Source organism: Sorex araneus, chromosome 2 (genome assembly GCF_027595985.1).
Source record: "Sorex araneus isolate mSorAra2 chromosome 2, mSorAra2.pri, whole genome shotgun sequence".
Taxonomy (NCBI): Eukaryota; Metazoa; Chordata; class Mammalia; order Eulipotyphla; family Soricidae; genus Sorex; species Sorex araneus.
Genome location: NC_073303.1, coordinates 287,365,194 through 287,383,980, shown reverse-complemented (window position 1 = coordinate 287,383,980; position 18,787 = coordinate 287,365,194). Strand labels below are relative to the sequence as shown.

Here is an 18,787-nt window from a genome sequence, read left to right as displayed (position 1 = left end):
AGGAATCTTTTTGAATTTCCACTGGCACTAGAGAATTGATGTATAGGTATATTTGGGAAGAAATAACTCTGGCACTGATTTGATTGGGTTACAAAATGCAACACTATTGAAAGAATTCTTTTTTTTTAATTTCTTTTTATTGAATCACCCTGAGATACAGTTACAAAGCTGTTCATGTTTTGATTTGAGTCATACAATGTTCCAACCCCTGTCCCTCCACCAGTGTATATTTTCCACCACCAAGTCCCGAGTTTCCCTCCCACCACCCCCTAACCCCTCAGCCTACCTCTTTAGCACAACCTTTCTTCATGTTGTCAATAACGCTTTTAAAGAAAAAGATTTTTTTTAAGTATGTTTCAGCTTCAAGCTTCTTTGGAATTTTTCTCAGTGCCAGAGATTGAATTTGTCCCCTTCTCATTGGAGTTATTTTTAGGGTGAACTCAGATAACTTTTTTGTTGTTGTTGTTGAAGAAATGCAGTTTAGTCATCAGACTGGTTGTGTTTAAAGGTGAAAACATTGTTCAAAACATTCTTGGTAAAGCGTCACCTCTATTTTCAGGCTGGAGCCCTAAGTTGCATACACTGGGTCCTTTGGCGTCATGCTTTGGGGGAGGTCTGAGCCAACACTAACCCCCCTGGTGTTTTCTTTCCCAGTTGTCACAGATGAGACCTTGAGCTTCATTCAGAAAAGCAGACGCCTCCTGGTTGTCCTAAGCCCCAACTACGTGCTCCAGGGAACCCAAGCCCTCCTGGAGCTCAAGGCCGGCCTAGAAAACATGGCCTCTCGGGGCAACATCAACGTCATTTTAGTACAGTACAAAGCTGTGAAGGAAATGAAGGTGAAAGAGCTGAAGAGGGCTAAGAAGGTGCTCACGGTCATTAAATGGAGAGGGGAGAAATCCAAGTACCCACAGGGCAGGTTCTGGAAGCAGCTGCAGGTGGCCATGCCAGTGAAGAAAAGTTCCAGGTGGTCTAGAGGTGGTGAGCAGGGTCTGTCGTATTCATCCCTGAAAAATGTATGAAAGGGACAATGCAAGGAGTAAAACAACCAGGGGTACTTCAGGAAGAAAGAATTCACCCTTATTTATTCCCAAATAATTTCTTCATTTTGGGGGGGTGGGCAGTGAAGCCTCTTTGTAGGGATAAATTCAGGGTGGTGGTATAACCAGTTGTTCTTCAGGCAATACTAACTGGTTTAGAAGGGTAGTGCCACAATTAGCACCCATTTCTTAAGTCACTGGCTTCTTTGCAGGCAAAGTCTTGGTTAATGTGATTTTTTTTTTAAGCATCTTCTATTGCCACTGTGTCTTTGTTCACCTCTGTTCTTTGTTTGGGGGACAGGATGGGGGTAGAAATTGAATTGTTACAGAGTTTACTGTGTGTTTAAAACCACCAGTGTGCTAACAGGTTACTATATGTTTTCAAGTATGGGTTTCTTTTCTTATATTTTTACTCATCCGTTATGAGCATAACCAGTGACTAGAATTCTTTTAGCTGCATATGAAAGAAACCTTTACTCATCCTACTGTTTGATGGCCCAAGATCACAGCAAGATTCACATTTACTTAAGATTTCCATCAACCAGTAACATATCGAAAATTTTTCTTTTAATGGATTTAAGGGGTTGTGTGCATTCCTACTGTATCTCTCCTGCCCTATACCTCAGGTAATTGATGCAATATTTGTCAACTTGAAAAAAAATTGGATCATAATTTTGATCACAGTAAACTCCTGAATATTGGCTCATATTTATTCTATTTCTTTATATAATATACCTTGTACAGTTATTCAGATTTTGCAAGTGGCTCCATACTTAGTTTAGTCCAGCAGGAGCTTCTGTTAAAGGTGCTAACAGAATAGGACCTCTGAATTCTGGCTTGTGAAAAGAGCACAGAATGAAGGGTTGGGCGATGCGTGTTTTAATATCAGTCTTCCTTGTGTGGCTCTTAAGAAAGTGGTATCCCCTCACCTGTTTCTGTGTTCCCCCTTGTATGTATGGAAGTTCAACTTCTTCCACAAAGACATGACCATCAAGTTTCTTTCAGCATTAATATCCTGTGAAAATTAGCTAGAAAACCTGTCTCTTTCATATTTTGTTCACTGGAACAAGTAACACACTCACTCCAAGTCATTTTCAAGAGTCACTTTTAAAGAAACTTGTTATGAGAAAGATTTGACTGTTCTTAAGACTTGGAAAAGTGAAACGCCCAGAATTTATAGACTGGTGAATATATATGTTGCATGCATATTAATATATATGCTCATATATGAATTATATATGTAAGCATATACATATATACAGGTGAATATATATATGTGTGTGTTTATATATACATAAACATATAGAATTCAAGCATTATATGCTATCAATGTTATATATGTATGTACACATGTTATGCAAGTATAAAATATGTGTATGCATATATATATATACATATGATTTAAATTTGGTCATTATCACAATGTTATGAATGACAGAATTGCAATATCATACGAGCCTGTAACTCTTGTCCTGTTTTCACTATAATGCTTGTGTGTGTTTTCTGTAATGCTTCTGAATTCACAGCTACAAAATGGTAGTTGTTAGTTACTGTTTTTAAATTCATATACATTATTTACTGCTGCTACAGTTGATCTGGTTGCAGTGGAATTTGGTGTGCAGAGAACTCTATGGCCATTAAGTTGTAGCCAGTTCTCTGGCCTTTATTATCTAACATGTGCCATGCACACACAATTAAAAACTAAGCTAAGTTAAACTCAATGCTCAGGTACTAGAGAGAGAGAATCTTACTTAAAATGTTGAGTAATGAAAGTAAGTACCGAAAAATGACCGTGATTATCCATTAATTATGAATTATGACATAATTCAGAAACCCTTATCTAAACAGAATGAGTGTTGATAACCAATTTTAAAATTATTTCCTACACTTAAGTGACCTTCAGCAGTATTAGATAATGTATCATTTTTCCATAGAGAAGTTATTGATTAAAGCTTTTTGAATTCTTAACTATAAAATTGTGGTATGGAGTCACTCTTGGATGTAATTATTATTCCTAGCCTTCCGAATGTTTTTTTTCTCATTACAAGTCATAGTTTGCTTCATTTGTTAACCCTTCACTGACAAGATCAGAAGAGAGTTGACTCCAGTTAAATTAGAATATCAATTTTTGAATGAGTTTCAGATAGAGACCATTGCAACACAGGAAAAACATTCTCTATACAATGCTTCATTCTTCTTCCACTTTTGGATTCCACATTTTTCCTACATGTTATTGGGTGGCCCGAGAAGTGTTTTTGATATTTTTTTTTTACTCTTCATGTTTCTGTTTTAGTAGTAAGCTTTTCAAAATAGTAAAATTTATTTTAACTCCAGCTGATATGCCTCAACTTATAATTTTATGTCAAGATATTTTTTATATCCAAAAAGATGTCCAATATTTAAGGAAGAAGAATAATTGAGGGAGAATAAAAACACAATATCCTGAGTAAGAAGAAAGTGCTCTCTAATATTAAAAGTCTCTAATGTTTATAAAAAAAACCTTAAAGATTTTAGATATATGATATAAAGTCTCTTTGCACCCAATTTAACAAAAAATAATATATAGTATCTAATTAAATGATCATAGAAGATTGATTTAATTTTCTGTGTTATAATTTAAATGATTTCCTAAGATGTCTAATAAACAAGCACTTCACTGTACTGAAAACAAAAGCATCACACCACTTGTTAATTTTCCATTTTCTTTTCATTGGTTCTAATATTTTAAGATTTTATTTTATTCATAAACTTTTGTATTTTTCATTTTGCATTTGATTTGTAAATTTGTTTATTTTAAAAATAAACCATTTATTTTCAACTTTGAATTTTATTTTGTGCATGTGTTTTGTCTTTTATGTCATGTTTGCGTATAGGAAATGAGAATAAAAAACAATTACGCACTTGTGAAAGAAATGTTACAGGTTACACTAATTTCTCTTGTGAGAAATCTGCAAAAAATGGGGATTTCATATCAATATGTTTTTCCATGTGAGTAAAAGAGTTAATTAATGTACATTTACTTAGTGTAATAGATGTATGTGTGTGAATGGAGAGATAGTGAAAAGAAAGAGGAAGAGAGAGTGAAAGAGAAATTATTTCAAAACAAACACATAGACCTAACTCCTGTTTACTTAACTGGGAACTGGAACTGCTTCTAGAAATCACCTTTCTATAGACTTTCCACCTTTAGATAGGCGTTAGTTTCAATTAAAAAATATTTTTGCCACAAGTTTTAAATATGTTAGTGACAATTATTTGTAAATGCATTTGCTTTTGAGTTTGTTTCAAATCCATCTTAACTGGGAAGCTTAGTTTTTTAAAAAATCCTTATTTATTTATTCTAAGAAAATATATTAGAACCCTATAACAGAACTGGTTAGTTAATTAAAAAAATTTCTACTGAAGAATTTTATTAAAGAGACCAGATTACATAATTTAAGATACTTACTATGCATGTGGCTGACCCCTTTTAAATCCCTATCACAGTTTACTGTTTCCCCAAACACCCTGAGAGTCACTGCAAAGCACAGAGCCAGAAGTTTCCCCCATCCACTATCCCTCCACAGCCCCTCTCACTGCCCCAGAAATTTTCTTTCAAACCAGTCTTCTTAGAGTAGACTTAGTGTGTCAGAGCTATGAGAAAGATCTCTTAAGAAAGAAACTTAAATGGCCCATACTACTAAAGATGTGCAATCAGAAATTTGATAGTCTTGCTGATTCTGAATTATACTTTGTGCATCAGTTAGTGGTGAGTAATCTGAAGTTGCTTGGAACTCTGAGCAACAAAACAAAACGAGTTTCTTATACATAGAGGTGACTATTTGTTTTATTATTAACCATTTCAATAAAAGTAGTTTGATATGATAACTGATTATTACTGGTTCTTATTATTTAAACTTACTTAAAACTTGACATTTTCTTCAAATAGCTATTAATCGCACTGGCCTTTGACAGAGCAAATTCACAGCATACTGGAAAAACCACATTCAGCAACTCGTCTCTCAAATTCTTTTATTGGTACTTCAAATTTTAAGAAAATGAGAGAAAAGAAAGAAGAAAAAATACTTGCTGATCTTCCATATATCAGTAAACTAGGAGAAGAATGAAGTTACAATTCAAGTTTTCTAAGCCAATTTTTGGGAGATTATGACTATTCAAGGGAGGACCAATCTGAATAGTATTGACAAATTCTATATCAGAAATTGTGACTTCAAGTTAAATTTGTTCTGTATACATAGGAACACTTATCACCAGAACCATGCTCCAATATTTGAGACAGACAAACCTAATTTACTATTCCCCTTCCACACAATAATCAACATTAGGAACGGTAATAGTTCATACCCTCAAATATTAATTGTGAGAACAGAAGATAAAATAAGTATTCAATAAAGGAAGCAGTTTCCTTCAAAAGGTTATACGATGATTCTTAGATATAGCACAATCTCCATCTAAGAAGCATTTCCCACGTTCATTTACCAATGTTTGTAATTTCATAATTCACCCCAATTTCTTTAACATCACCCTCTTTCAATCCAAATCTCCACTTCTAGCCTGGGTAGTAGTAATTTTTAAAAAGCAAAAATCCCCTAAGGCTTTTAATTTGTGTTTGTTTGTTGTGAGTCCATATCTGACAGTGTTCCAGGCTTACCTGTTGTTCTGTCTACACTCATTTTTTTGGGAACTATATGTGATTGCCAAGGATCAAACCCATGCAGGTCACATGCAAGGCAAGCTCCTTACTCACTATATTATTTCTCTGGTCCTAAAAATAATTTTCTACGAAGGATATGGGATGGTGTTGTATTTTCAACAGAGATATCCTCATTGGACATAACATATATTTCCTAAGGTGACTATTTTAAAGTGAAATACACATGTGTTCTGCATATTGGTGAACATTTTAGTTTATTTTTGAACATTTAAACAAAAAATTCTGTAGTACACCATTTTTTAAAAACTGTCAAAAGATCATAAAATATTGAGCACATGTCACTTCCAATTCCCTTAAAATTCATGTGAAATTCACTAATTGGAAAAAAGCCTGTGAGAAGCAGAGCACCTTCATTTTATGTCAACTTTATAATAATCCAACTCCTGCAAACTTCCCATTTTTTTCACAGACTGAGGAGTCTCCATCACTGTCACACCTCCGCTCAAAATGTTTAGGTAGTTTGACCTCATGGTCTGCCCTCAGCACTTGTATTCAGACTTGTCAATGACTGTGAACTACGTATCTGGAATCCTATTGTTTAAACTCTTCAATCTCACAGTGAGTTAGGTATCACATTTTTCTTAAGTACTTTTCCTGGAATCAGTCCAAGCCTTAAAATTGAGTGCTTTGTCATTGTTTTTGCTGTTGCTTCTACAACAGATTTTTTAGACATGGTCTTGATGAACACACACACAAACACACACACAAACACAAAAACAATAAAAGGGAATTTTGATTGAGAAGATCAATGGTATGATTGGTATGTATCTGAAAATTTTAAGTACCAAGTTATATTTTGGTACTGGGCGGTGGTATATTTCTACTGCTCTTTTCTGATGAGTTTATTCCTGAAGCATCGTGTCTGGTCTTGTTCTGGATGATATTCATAGGAGACACATGTATAAACTGAATGGCATTCAAAAGAAAGTGAGTAACATTGGACAATAGAAGTGATAGCATGCCATACAAGGAATTGGATAAGACACAGCAGTAACTTAATGTACATTTTGAGAAAAAAATACAGTGAGATCATGGTAGTTAGGGAATATAACAAATATTTCTAGATATCAACTTTGAGTCTTCCGATGGGAAAAAGTCTTTCAAAACAAAAGCAACAAAAAAATTGCAAGCAAAGCTGAAATTAACTAGTTTCAGTGGTAGTGAACTCACCTTTGTAAGTAGCCGGTGCTTATCAATCATTGGTAAGTGGTAGCAATGAGATTTCTTGACTTGGTATATTATGTAACACTGAGATCCTACATCCTCAGACGTTTCACCATTGCCCATTCTTGGCAGAATGGACCGAGATGGACAAGAACTTCTATAAGTTTTCACTAGGCATTGTCCTATCTTTCCATTTTCCTATAGATACAGTGGAAGCAGTTTTTGACTTCATCCAGAGGAGCAGACGGATGATTGTTGTCCTGAGCCCAGACTATGTGACAGAAAAGAGTATCAGCATGCTGGAGTTTAAACTGGGTGTCATGTGCCAAAACTCCATCGCTACCAAACTTATCGTGGTCGAGTATCGTCCCCTTGAGCACCCACACCCCGGCATCTTGCAGCTAAAGGAGTCGGTGTCGTTTGTGAGCTGGAAGGGAGAGAAGTCCAAACACTCGGGTTCTAAATTCTGGAAGGCGTTGCGACTGGCTCTTCCCCTGAGAAGTCTGAGTGCCAGCTCTGGCTGGAACGAGAGCTGCTCTTCCCAGTCTGACATCAGCCTGGACCATGTGCAAAGGAGGAGAAGCCATTTGAAAGAGCCCACTGAACTGCAGAGCTCAGGAAGGGGCGCGGGTGCCTCTCCAGCCCCGGGCACGGTGTCCAAGCACAGAGGCAAGCCCTCTGCAGCTTGTCGCTGCTGTGTCACCTACTGTGAAGGAGAGAGCCAGCTCAGGAGCAAGAACCGGGCCGAGATGCAAACCCAGCCCCAGTGGGAGACACATCTCTGTAAGCCTGTACCCCAAGAATCAGAAACTCAGTGGAGACAAAACGGCACCAGATTTGAAACCCCTGCTCCCCAAATCTCAGCCCTTGCTTTGCACCATTTCACGGATTTATCCAATAACAATGACTTTTATATCCTCTAATTACTTTGTGTGGTGGGTGGTGTCTGTTAACTCTGCCAAGCCCTCTTGTGGGAATAATTGACATTTTTATCACCTAATGGACTTTGAGAATGTGTCCCCTTTTATTGATATTTTTTAAAAACTATTTATTTCTAGGAGACAAAGACCAGGCGGACCAGAATCCAGAATTATTGCCTCTAATGGCCTCAGAAGAGCACTCTCTTCTCGGGCCCTAGAAGGTCAGTATGTGAAAGTTGCTTAAAGTCTGAGCTTCTATTTTTGCCTAATGGTTTAAATCTGAGTAAAGAATTTAGATGTGAGTTTTCCTTGGAGTTTTTGTCAACCAAGTCAACTAGGTGTACTTGGGCTATGACAATCTAAGATTCTGCATTTCCCAACGGAGCATTATCGAAAGGAGTTAATTCCGGTGGAAGTTGTAGGACTAAGCTGAACAGAAAATCAACCACACATTTATTTTCCCTGGGAAAAAACCAACAGGCCTACACAGGTGTTGTTTGTTGCAATGTAACTAGTGTTCTCTCAGCTGCCTAAAGTTGTCAGCATCAATAAAATTATATTTTTATGTCATTTCATTTGTGCTAACACACTTTTATCTCCCTCTTCCTTTCTGCCTTTCATGTAGTTTGAATTCATATGTGGAATATACTATTTCAGGAACTCAAGATTTGGTTAGATATAAGCAATACCAGGCATCTCTCTGAATTGTTTGTGAAGAGCATCAGGGGAGATCAGAGAAAAGACCAGATGAGAGTAAAACGTTTCAAGTGAAATGGAATTGACACAGAAGTCTCATACTGATTTTAAAATTGTGAGCTTAAAGAATTTTGTACTGTTAGGGATCTAGGTTAGAATTTCCTGCATGAATCCTTCCTTCCCATTCAGGATTTTGAAATGGGATGCCCCACTCAATACACCATATAGAATAGAGGGTAGAACAAAGAAAGATCCTGATATGACTGCTCTCTACCTACAACCTGTGTGTACAGGGAGAATACTAGGGAGAAGTGTGTCTTTACTCCAAATATTTTTAAACTATCACTAAAAAAGCAGGGAGAAAAATAAAGACAGACCTAAAGGTCATTGAGAAGCATTATTTCTTTAGTAGAAAAAAAGGAAATTCTCCTCAGCTGAATATTGATCTTTGTGACTAATTTAACCCCGCTATTGCTATAATTATTAAAAGGGAAGCTCAAAGTCCACATACTTTTTGTTATCTCTCAATTGTGGCATGGCTCACAATTGACAAAATGAGAGCCTGGCAAAAAGAATCAATCTAAACACACGAATACACATTTGATCTTGAAACAAGAGCTTGTAATTTCAGAACTAAAGTATTCCCTTTAAAAAAACATAAGACTCAGTGAGAAATCTAGTGTCCTTGCCATCAATGGAGAATATAGAATAACCATAAAGACTTAACAGAAAACATTTATTTCTTCTTCAAATTGAAGATATCTTGGACTCTGACAATTGGGCTGATGTGTCCTAACATTCTATGGAAGAGATAATTTTTTTAAATAGTGTGCCCTCAAACTGTTCTGTAGAGGTTCCTGGCCTAATTCGTTTACTATAAGAAAGTACTCCTGAACAGAACAGTAAGAATTGCAAATAGCCATGTTTGTCAGTGCAGCAGATCACTGTATCACTGTCATCCCGTTGTTAGTCGATTTACTTGAGCGGGCACCAGTAATGTCTCTGTTCCTCTCAGCCCTGAGATTTTAGCAGACTTTCCTTACTCGTCTTTCCCAACAATTGGAGGCTCTTTCAGGGTCAGGGGAATGAGACCTATTGTTACTGTTTTTGCAGCAGATCCGGGAACTAATGAGCCTCTGAGGCTCTGTAGTGAATAAGAGCTGGAGACCAGAGACAGATGTTTCCTCCCACTGCTATCCTTGGAGAATCAAGCAGGAAGCCCATTTGTGTTGAAAACAAACTATTATGTCTTTCTTATAAAAAATAATAAGGTGGCAAAGAAATTAGGGCCTTCCAATGAAATGCAATTCATTATGGAACGTATCATGAATATCCAGAAACTCTCTACCCTGAATATCCAGCAGAAAGTTTTTGAACGCAACACATGTTTTTCTGGTTGAAAGTAATACATCCTCCCTGCATGTTCAAGAACCTTCACTTGTAAGAAATTTTCTTTCTAAATCTGGTAGCCATGGGCAATGTAAGTTCAAATCATATGAAGGTGGAGCTGGGAAGACAGTGTAGTGGGCAGGATGATTGCTCTGCATGCAGGTTTGATCCCCATATAGTCCCTTGAGCACTGCCTGGAGTGGTTCCCTAAGTGCGGAAACAGGGGCAAGTATTGAGTACAAGCAGATAGGCCCAAAGTTCAAGAAATACAGGAAAACAACTGCCAAGGGAAAGAATACTTGCACCTGTCATTGGTTGTATTTCTTCTTGTTTCTTTGTTTTTAGTTTCAGGCTCCACACCTAGCTCAACTTAGCAATTACTATTTACTTGGTGCACAGTGATTGACACTGGCAGTGTATGAAGGATAATACATGATGACAGGGATCAAATCAGGGTCAGCTGACTGTGAGGCATGACTCTTACCTCCACACTTTCTCTCCAGCCTCATCAGTCATATCTCTCAGTAGTAGAAACTTGTTTCAAATATATAAACATGGTAAATTATTTTGGAAAATTAGGAAAAACTATTTTCATTTGCAAAGTATGTTCTTGAATGTAGAAAATTAATTGAAAGGGCTTGTGACAGACAAAGGAATACAACATGATTTCTTACTATGAGCTAGTAGCTGGATAATTATGTGTTCTTGAAAACCAGTTCTGGTCAGTCGCAATTTCCAATGACAATATAAGTACAGTAGAAGTCACATAAAATCACAGTTGTGGTATTAGCTGTGGAGGGGTCAGATAAATGATGGATGGATTATACTTTCATGAATTTGAGAAAGACTGGGATGTTATTCTTTCCTGACCCTGCATTCTACAATAGAATAAAATATTCAGTGGTGTGTATTTCAGTCAGGCATATGAAATAAAATATTTTCTTCATGATCCACACTTACTCATAAGTGTATTTATATACCTCTAGGTTAAATACACATGCTATTCTATTTTAAAGCCTGAGTTTTAACTCAAGTAGAGAAAATCACCGAAAGACATGAGTCCTTAATATCTGACTATGATCTCTCTGGTCCTCAGTCTCCTGCTAACTATAATGGAGATTATATTAATTGGATTTTGTGGTTATTCAATAATATGATTTATGTAATTGCGTAGCACAGTACCTGGAACTTTGTAAGTATTCAATAAAATTGGCATTGTTATACTCATAATTCTCATGTTAGAATAAACTTAAAATTGCATAACTGGTGACTTTAAAACTGGTTTTATATCCACCATTCTTTTTTTTCTTTTTTGGGTCACACCCAGCAATGCACAGGGGTTACTCCTGGCTCATGCACTCAGGAATTACTCCTGGTGGTGCTCAGGGAACCATATGTGATGCTGGGAATCGAACCCGAGTTGGCCACGTGCAAGGCAAATGCCCTACCCTCCGTGCTATTGCTCCAGCCCCTATATCCACCATTCTTTTCTCTAAGAAGTGCACAAAGTAATGCAGAATGATAACATCTTATCCCACGTTTCCTAATATCCCAGCTTTCCTATTAAGATAGCCATGTAGTAAATACAACTGGACCTCTAAGCCTCTAAGCTATACTTCTCACACCTGACTCTGTGAAAATATCTAGACCTCTCCCTATACAATTCAAGTGGAAGTATGTTTATTATAAACTCCTAAACTGAAATGATTTGATCTGAGTTGTAATACATTTAAATCAAGAAGACAATTAATATAATCCCACACACAATTAAATGTCATGTCAAATGTCTTATGTGTCATATGATTGTCACGTTATGACTTTACACTCCTATTTCAAACTATTATAACATTCATTTAATAATTTAAAGAACAGGATAATTTTTGTGTATCTCTAGAGTTTAGGATATCACTGTAATTTCTCCAAAGATGAATTATTTGCATCAATCTAAAATAAAAATATATTCACCATTAACCTTGAAAAGCAAATTTAGTCTTTCAGTAGCTTTTAGCACACTCTGTTAAGTTTTAGTTGCCTTCTATTATAACTAGTCTATGTTCTATTAATAATTTACTCATTTCTAATGTGAAAATTTGAAGTGTTGATAAAATATTCCTGAAGTAATATTTATTAGGAAATAATGAAAAATAAACTAATCATAAAAATATGGACAGGGCAAACAATTCTGGGGTGAAAGGTTCAAACTTTTGTGTGTCTAAAATCTCTTTGATGTCCTATAGTGAAGATATCACCCTTCAAAGAATTTTACTTGTTAGGCATCAATACATTGTATAGATATCTGCATTTGGGGGGCCCATACCTGTGGTACTTAGGGCTTACTCCTGGCTCTGTGCTCAAGGATCACTCATGACAGGGCTTAGGAACCATATAAGATGCTGGGGATCAAACTTAGGTTGACTGTGTGCAAGGCTAGCACCTTACTCATTGTACTACCTCTCAGTACCAAATAAGTCTGCATTTAAAAGTCATGTTCCTGATAGTTCAGGTAAGTTTTCCATAGTTCCAGCCAGTATGTATGAGAATTCATTCAAACACTTTTCCAGATCTTTCATTTGTATTTATATTCTATAAAAGGAGAAAGTTGAAAATAGTGTCTGGTCCATGGATTCTTAAGCTGTATTTCTTAAAGCACCCACATCAGAACTATTTGAAGTTCATATAAAAATTCATATTTCTTGGAAGTTGTAGAGATGCACAGTAGGTAAGGTGCTTTGCTTGCACATGATAAGTCTGGTTTTGATTTCTTGACACCCTATACAGTCCCCTGAGCCCTACCAGGAGTGATCCTTGAGCACGGAACCTGAAGTAAGCTCAGAGTACTGCCATGTGTTATCCAAAAAACCAAATTCAAACAAACAAAGATATTTCTTGACCCTCTGCAAGATTAGCTAGATAAAACTTTTAGTTTGTGGATGATTGGAATCAATTCCCCAGGTGATTCTGAAGCATGATAAGTTGAAGAAACATTAATTTTTATTTGTCTTTTAACTCCTCTTTTACCCCTATAGGCTCTGATTTACTTCAGCCAAGGAGGACAACGAATCATCCTTTTACACGGTGTTTACAGACAATAAATAAATGTGTAGGGTGTGTTTAACCCTTGGAGTTGCCTCAGCACAAGGAGACAGTTGAATAGAAGAGTGATTACTAGAGTTCACTTGCAATATGTGAACCAACAAACTCCACCTTTGGAATAAATACACCTGGTAGTATGGCTTTAGTGACCACACATGTGGTAATCAGAATCATAAGAACTATGCTGTACAAGCAGATCACTCCCAAATTACAATAATTTCACAAACCAAGATTTAGCTCTTGTTGATACCACATAACTAGCACAGGAATTTACTTTTCTTGTATCTTTGCATTCTGAAATGAGTGGTTTTCTGTGTTTCTGTACTTTACTAAACTGGACACTTTCACTTATTCTCATTTACAATTTTCTACACCAAACTAGCTATAAATACATATGTAGTCATAGGGAAGGCTAGAAAAGCAATCTCTCTGTGTTCCCAGATGGGGAAAAAATGAAATAAAATTTGTGAGCTTAGAACATTTCTTTTTTGGTTTAAGAATGAAGTATTGAAACTGCCTGAAGAAACAAGAACCTTGAAACAAATTTCTTGCATAATTTAACAATGAAGGTATAGAGAATCTGTGCTGCCATCTCAGTTTGCCAAAGTATTAAGTCACTTAAAAAAATAATGAAAAGAGTAAATGTTTATAAAAGAGTCAATGTTTATAAAAGTTCCTCCAAGAAAAGCCATTGAAGAAATACATAATACTGATTACAGCATCTGGTTAAGAAGAAGCATCCTAAAAATGGGAAAGTTTCAGTATTTAGTTAATTTCCATTCAGTGGCTTTAGTTAGTTCTTCAAGAATGTAATGCTCAAGCTGTCTCCCAATGAGCCATTTCATTTTTAAATATCCAGGGAGCCTCTGAAGAATTGAAGACATTTAGAACACAACAGACCATGTAACATGGTCATTAGAAAGCATCACTTGATCCATTTATTTGAGGAGCTAAGTAGGGAATTTAAATTGAACATGCTAATGTTAAGATAAAAGAAAAGGCAAATGCTCATTTAAATACTATAAAGTTTGACAATATACACATATGTTTCCTCTGTGATTTCAATTATTTCTACTAAATATTTGAGATATTACTACCTTTATGTTGTTCAGTATTGATCATGAGGAAAAGTTTTCTTTGGATTTATGGACATCAGGACTTTAGAAGACTTGATCCCTATTGGGAGGCTAGAAACACAAGAAAATAACAAGAAAAAAATTGACTCACTGACTTGCAAACCTTAGTAATATTAATAACAAGAGAAAGATAGATAAAAACTATCAAATAATTTTGTTGTCACTAAAATTTAGTTGTAACTTTAGATATGCCACAACTAAAGTATGGTGTTGATACCAGGGTTTTGAGAATAAAGTGAATAACCTTTCACATTATATGAGTTCTTGCTACAGAAGACAAGTAATAAATTGGAGTCAGAATTGGAGCATCGATGCTTATAGTAACTATGAATTTCAGTAGTACACTTTTGCTTGAAATATGTTTTATTTATATAATAGGATAAAACAGTCTCTACCTCACTGGATTGCTATAAAGATAAAAGTACACAAAAAATGCAAACCAAAAATACATGTACATTTACATGCCTGATATTGTCATTGTTACTTTACTATTATTATTATTTTACAAAAATAATTTAGGGTAAGAAGAGGCTCAAGAGAAATTTCTTAACCTGTTGAATACTGGAATATATTCCAGAGCACATGGTCTAATTTCATGCTCATCATTTAAAATGTGGTAATACAATTGCATATGATGTAAAGATTGGGAACTATGGAGGAAATAGCAGTCTATAAAAATTTGCAAAAGTAAATATTCTATATTGCCATACAATAATTTATCTCATGCAGTTTTCAAATATACATTTTGATTACTTTATCATTTATTAGTTTAGATATTTGAATGGGGCTTATATAGGTAGTTCTTGCTTGAGTATCCACAAAATAAATAAAAGTATTCTGAGCAAAGTAATACAGAGAGAGAGGGAGAGAGAAAGAGAGACAGAGAAAGAAGAAGAGAGAGAAAAAGAGGAAGAGAGAGAGGAAGAGAGAAAGAGAGAAAGAGAGAGAGAGAAAGAGAGCTAGAAAGAAAGGTGAAATCTCTGTGTGATCCTGTCTTCAAATTACATTTCTGAAATACTTTGCTCTTTGGAATAGTCTGACTCTAGAGAGACTCAATCCCACCTCTTAGACATGGTCGTATCAAAGTCTGTGTGGTTCTATTTGATAAAGTCACACTCTAACATAAACAGACATGTTGTTCTTTTGTCACATAACTTTAAGTCCAGACAAGGAAAAATGACAGGCCATCTGTCTTCTTTAATTCAGTCTTAATCTGGTAAACTGTGGTGGTCCCACAGCTCACCAAAATATTAATAATAAAGAAACAAAATAAGTGAAAAAATCAGTAAACACTCTTCTTTAAGTTAAGTTGGCATATTTATTCTGCCTGGTGGAAGAGTGTAGAATGATGAGGAAATCTTTGTTTAGTCCTGTTTCTCTCTTCCCTCCCTGCTGCTCTCAACCTCTCTGCTTATTTTTTCTCATTTCCTAGTCCATTTCTCTCCTCTCCTTCATATCCCCATTTTCTAGTCTACTGCAAAGAGGACACAGACTCTGAAAAGTGTAGATAGATAAGAAGAATGGAATATTCTCGATTTGGTTTTGATATTGAAAAATAACTTATTTTGTGTCCAACGGTAAAGAGATTGAAAGTGATTATAAAGAGCAACAACTTACAAGAGAATGGATGAGATAGGAATTTTGTGGACATCTCAGATTGTCATCAGCTTTAAAGCAAGTCATAAATTAATCGCTATTTTCTTCTCTGCATCACATGCTTGATCTATAAAATAAATGGAATTGGACTATCTATTCTGCAGAATATTATAATTTCATACATCTTTCATGTGCAGAATAAAACTTTTGCAAAAGCCCTTCTCTTCCCATAAACTAGCTTTCATTCACTTCCTTTATCTGTTGTCTGTCACTCTCTATAGCCAGTGGCTATAAGAAAGTATATTAAGTTTACATGGAGCCTGTTTATAACCCAGCTTTAGAATCCAATTTCTAGAAATCAATTTTAACCTCAAATTCTAAGGTCATTTCTTTTTTGAATTAGAAAAAAAAACAGCACTACTTTTGTCTTCTTAAGAATTGAATACCTGGAATTGGAGTGATACTACAGCAGGTAAGAAGGGTGCTTACCTTACAGGCAGCCAACCCAGGATCTTTTGCCACCACCTCTTACAGGTATCCACAACCCCCACTAGGAGTGATCCCTGAGCACACAGGGTGTGGCTCCGAAAGAAACAAGGCACGTGAATCATGAAACTTATGGAAATACATCACATAGGAAGATTTCTTAAGATTTATGTGGCTTAATAAATTGAACTTGGCTTTGAAATTACATATTGTGTAACAGCAATATACTTAAGCCATCTGAGTTTTACTACAAACTGAAATTATTTTTCTATGATGCCTTGAGTAAATCATTTACTATGCTCAATTTTCCCTTTTAGTTCAATTCCAGGATCAATATATGCATTGCCAGCCTCTCATATTATTTGAATTCCTTTGAAGTTGTAAAATGAGACTTTCCTGTGAGTTTCAAAGTACAGTCAATGATTCCTTCCAAATAATCCAAAATCTAAGGATTTTACATCTTCATATGCTCATAAAACACTGATTTGCACAAAGTTAAAACTAATATCAGAAATATATTCTACATACCCTGAGCCAGTTGGACAATTTTGTTCATCTGTTTCAAAAAAATTTCAAAATACCTCTTCCTTTCATTTTCATATTTAAAAAAGTTTAGGCTATATGTAAACCAATCATTGAACTTCTTGAACATGCCATGTAATTTTATGTTCTCTGTGCCTTCACTAATAGTATTTTCCTGAGGCCTCCTTCCTGGTGGTGGGAAAGATCTATTGATGTTCAGATTCAAATGTTCTTAAACCTCCAAAACTTTTTCAGGCAGAGTCGGTTGATTATTTTCTGTCTTTGTATTATAAAGACTGTTTCTGTTATTGAATGACAAATCTCTGTGTATCTGTTTCATGTGCTATGGTGTAAGCTCCCAAGGAAAGACACTATATATAGTGAATCTCTAATTTGAGGACTCAGCATGATGACTAGCAGTTAACAGTTTTTCCGTGGATGTTTTTGAAAATAAATTATTCTGACCATTATCACTGAGAACAGTGTACTATAGTCTTGTCTTTTCTGTCATTTTTCCTTTATTGTAGATGCAGTATTTTACAAAAGGTACTATTATTAGGCTTTTGTTTGTGACTGTGAAAAATGAATTCCAATGTTGAATTCTTAGGTTCCCAACTCCATAGGTAGCACCATTAAATTTGTCCTTTCACTTTGCTCTAGGGCAAATGATCCATGACCAAATAGCTATGGAAAGTGTCCCAGCTGTGCTATGTAGGGCCTACCTTGCTGCCTTCAGATTAAGGACTCCCAGTCTGTTTCACTAAAATCAGCATCATGTTCACTGCCAGATGTCCTGTTTGGTTACTTGCTATTAAACAGGCGCAAAATGACAGTGCACTAAACTCTGATAAATATTCCCTATCTATGGTGAGGAATACAGTACAGAAATATCACAGAAAGGACAGAGAGAGAGCTTAAAGGACTGAGCACACGCTGTGCATGCAGGAAGCCTGGGCTCAATGCTCAGGTTCTGCCTGGTCCTTGAACATCACCCAAAGACCACAAATAATATCAGCACAGAGCAGGAAGTAGCACCCAAGAACTGCCATGTATGACCAAAACCAACTTGAGTGAGAAAGATTCAGAGACAGAGATGGAAACAAAGGAAGGAGAGACAGGAGAGACAGGGAAGAAAGAAAAAGAACTTCTGGCATGTGTTTTGTTGTTGTTTGGCGGCCACACCTCGCTGTGCTCAGGGCTTACTCCTGGCTCCATGCTCATGGATCACTCTTGGCAGGGCTCTGGGGACCATATAAGATGCTGAGGATTGGGCTCATGGAGGGCAGCTCTTTACCACCTGTACTATTTCTCCGGGCTGGAGCGATAGCACAGCTGTTGGGCGTTCGCCTTTCACAGGCCGACCCATGTTCGATTCCTCCACCCCTCTTGGAGAGCCCGGCAAGCTACCGAGAGTATGGAGCCCGCACGGCAGAGCCTGGCAAGCTACCCGAACGTATTAGATATGCCAAAAACAGTAACAATAAGTCTCTCAATGAGAGATGTTACTGGTGCCTGCTCGAACAAATCGATGAGCAACGGGATAACAGTGACACAGTGATTATCTCTCCAGCTCCTGGCAAGCACATATTTTTAAAAAGCAGAATAATATACTAAATCTGCACATGATTTTAAAATCTATTTGATATTAGAAAAATAGAATAAAGTACTCTGTTGAGTCAATGTCAGGTTATGATTAAAAGATCAACTCTTTCTTTAAGTTGTACCAGTAACACTTTCACATACACTGAATGATATTTTTCCCTGATGGAGTTAACAAACATATCACAATATCTTTTACAGCTATTCTCTCTGTGCTCTCACTACTACTATGGTGGTTCAGCACCTCTCATGATTGCTGTATAACATCCTTAATGACTCTGATCTCTCTACAGCGGGTAGGGCGTTTGCTTTGCAACACGGCCGACCAGGGTTCGATTCCTCCGTCCCTCTCAGAGAGCCCAGCAAACTAATGAGAGTAACCCACCCGCACAGCAAAGCCTGGCAAGCTACCTATGGCATATTCAATATGCC

General features: G+C 36.3%; 1 protein-coding gene across 2 annotated transcripts in view; it reads left to right on the top strand.

The window, feature by feature from the left end:
- Positions 1 to 8,410, top strand: part of IL1RAP (interleukin 1 receptor accessory protein) — a 156,358-nt gene extending 147,948 nt beyond the window's left edge. The window contains exons 11-12 of one of the 2 annotated variants that reach the window (XM_055126563.1): positions 655 to 981; positions 7,123 to 8,410. In XM_055126563.1, the coding sequence (XP_054982538.1) occupies positions 655 to 981; positions 7,123 to 7,841 (1,046 nt within the window). In that variant the 3' untranslated portion in view covers positions 7,842 to 8,410. The remainder of the gene's footprint in view (positions 1 to 654; positions 982 to 7,122) is intronic. The other variant, XM_004603004.2, reaches the window with a different exon arrangement.
- Positions 8,411 to 18,787: the final 10,377 nt, after the last annotated feature.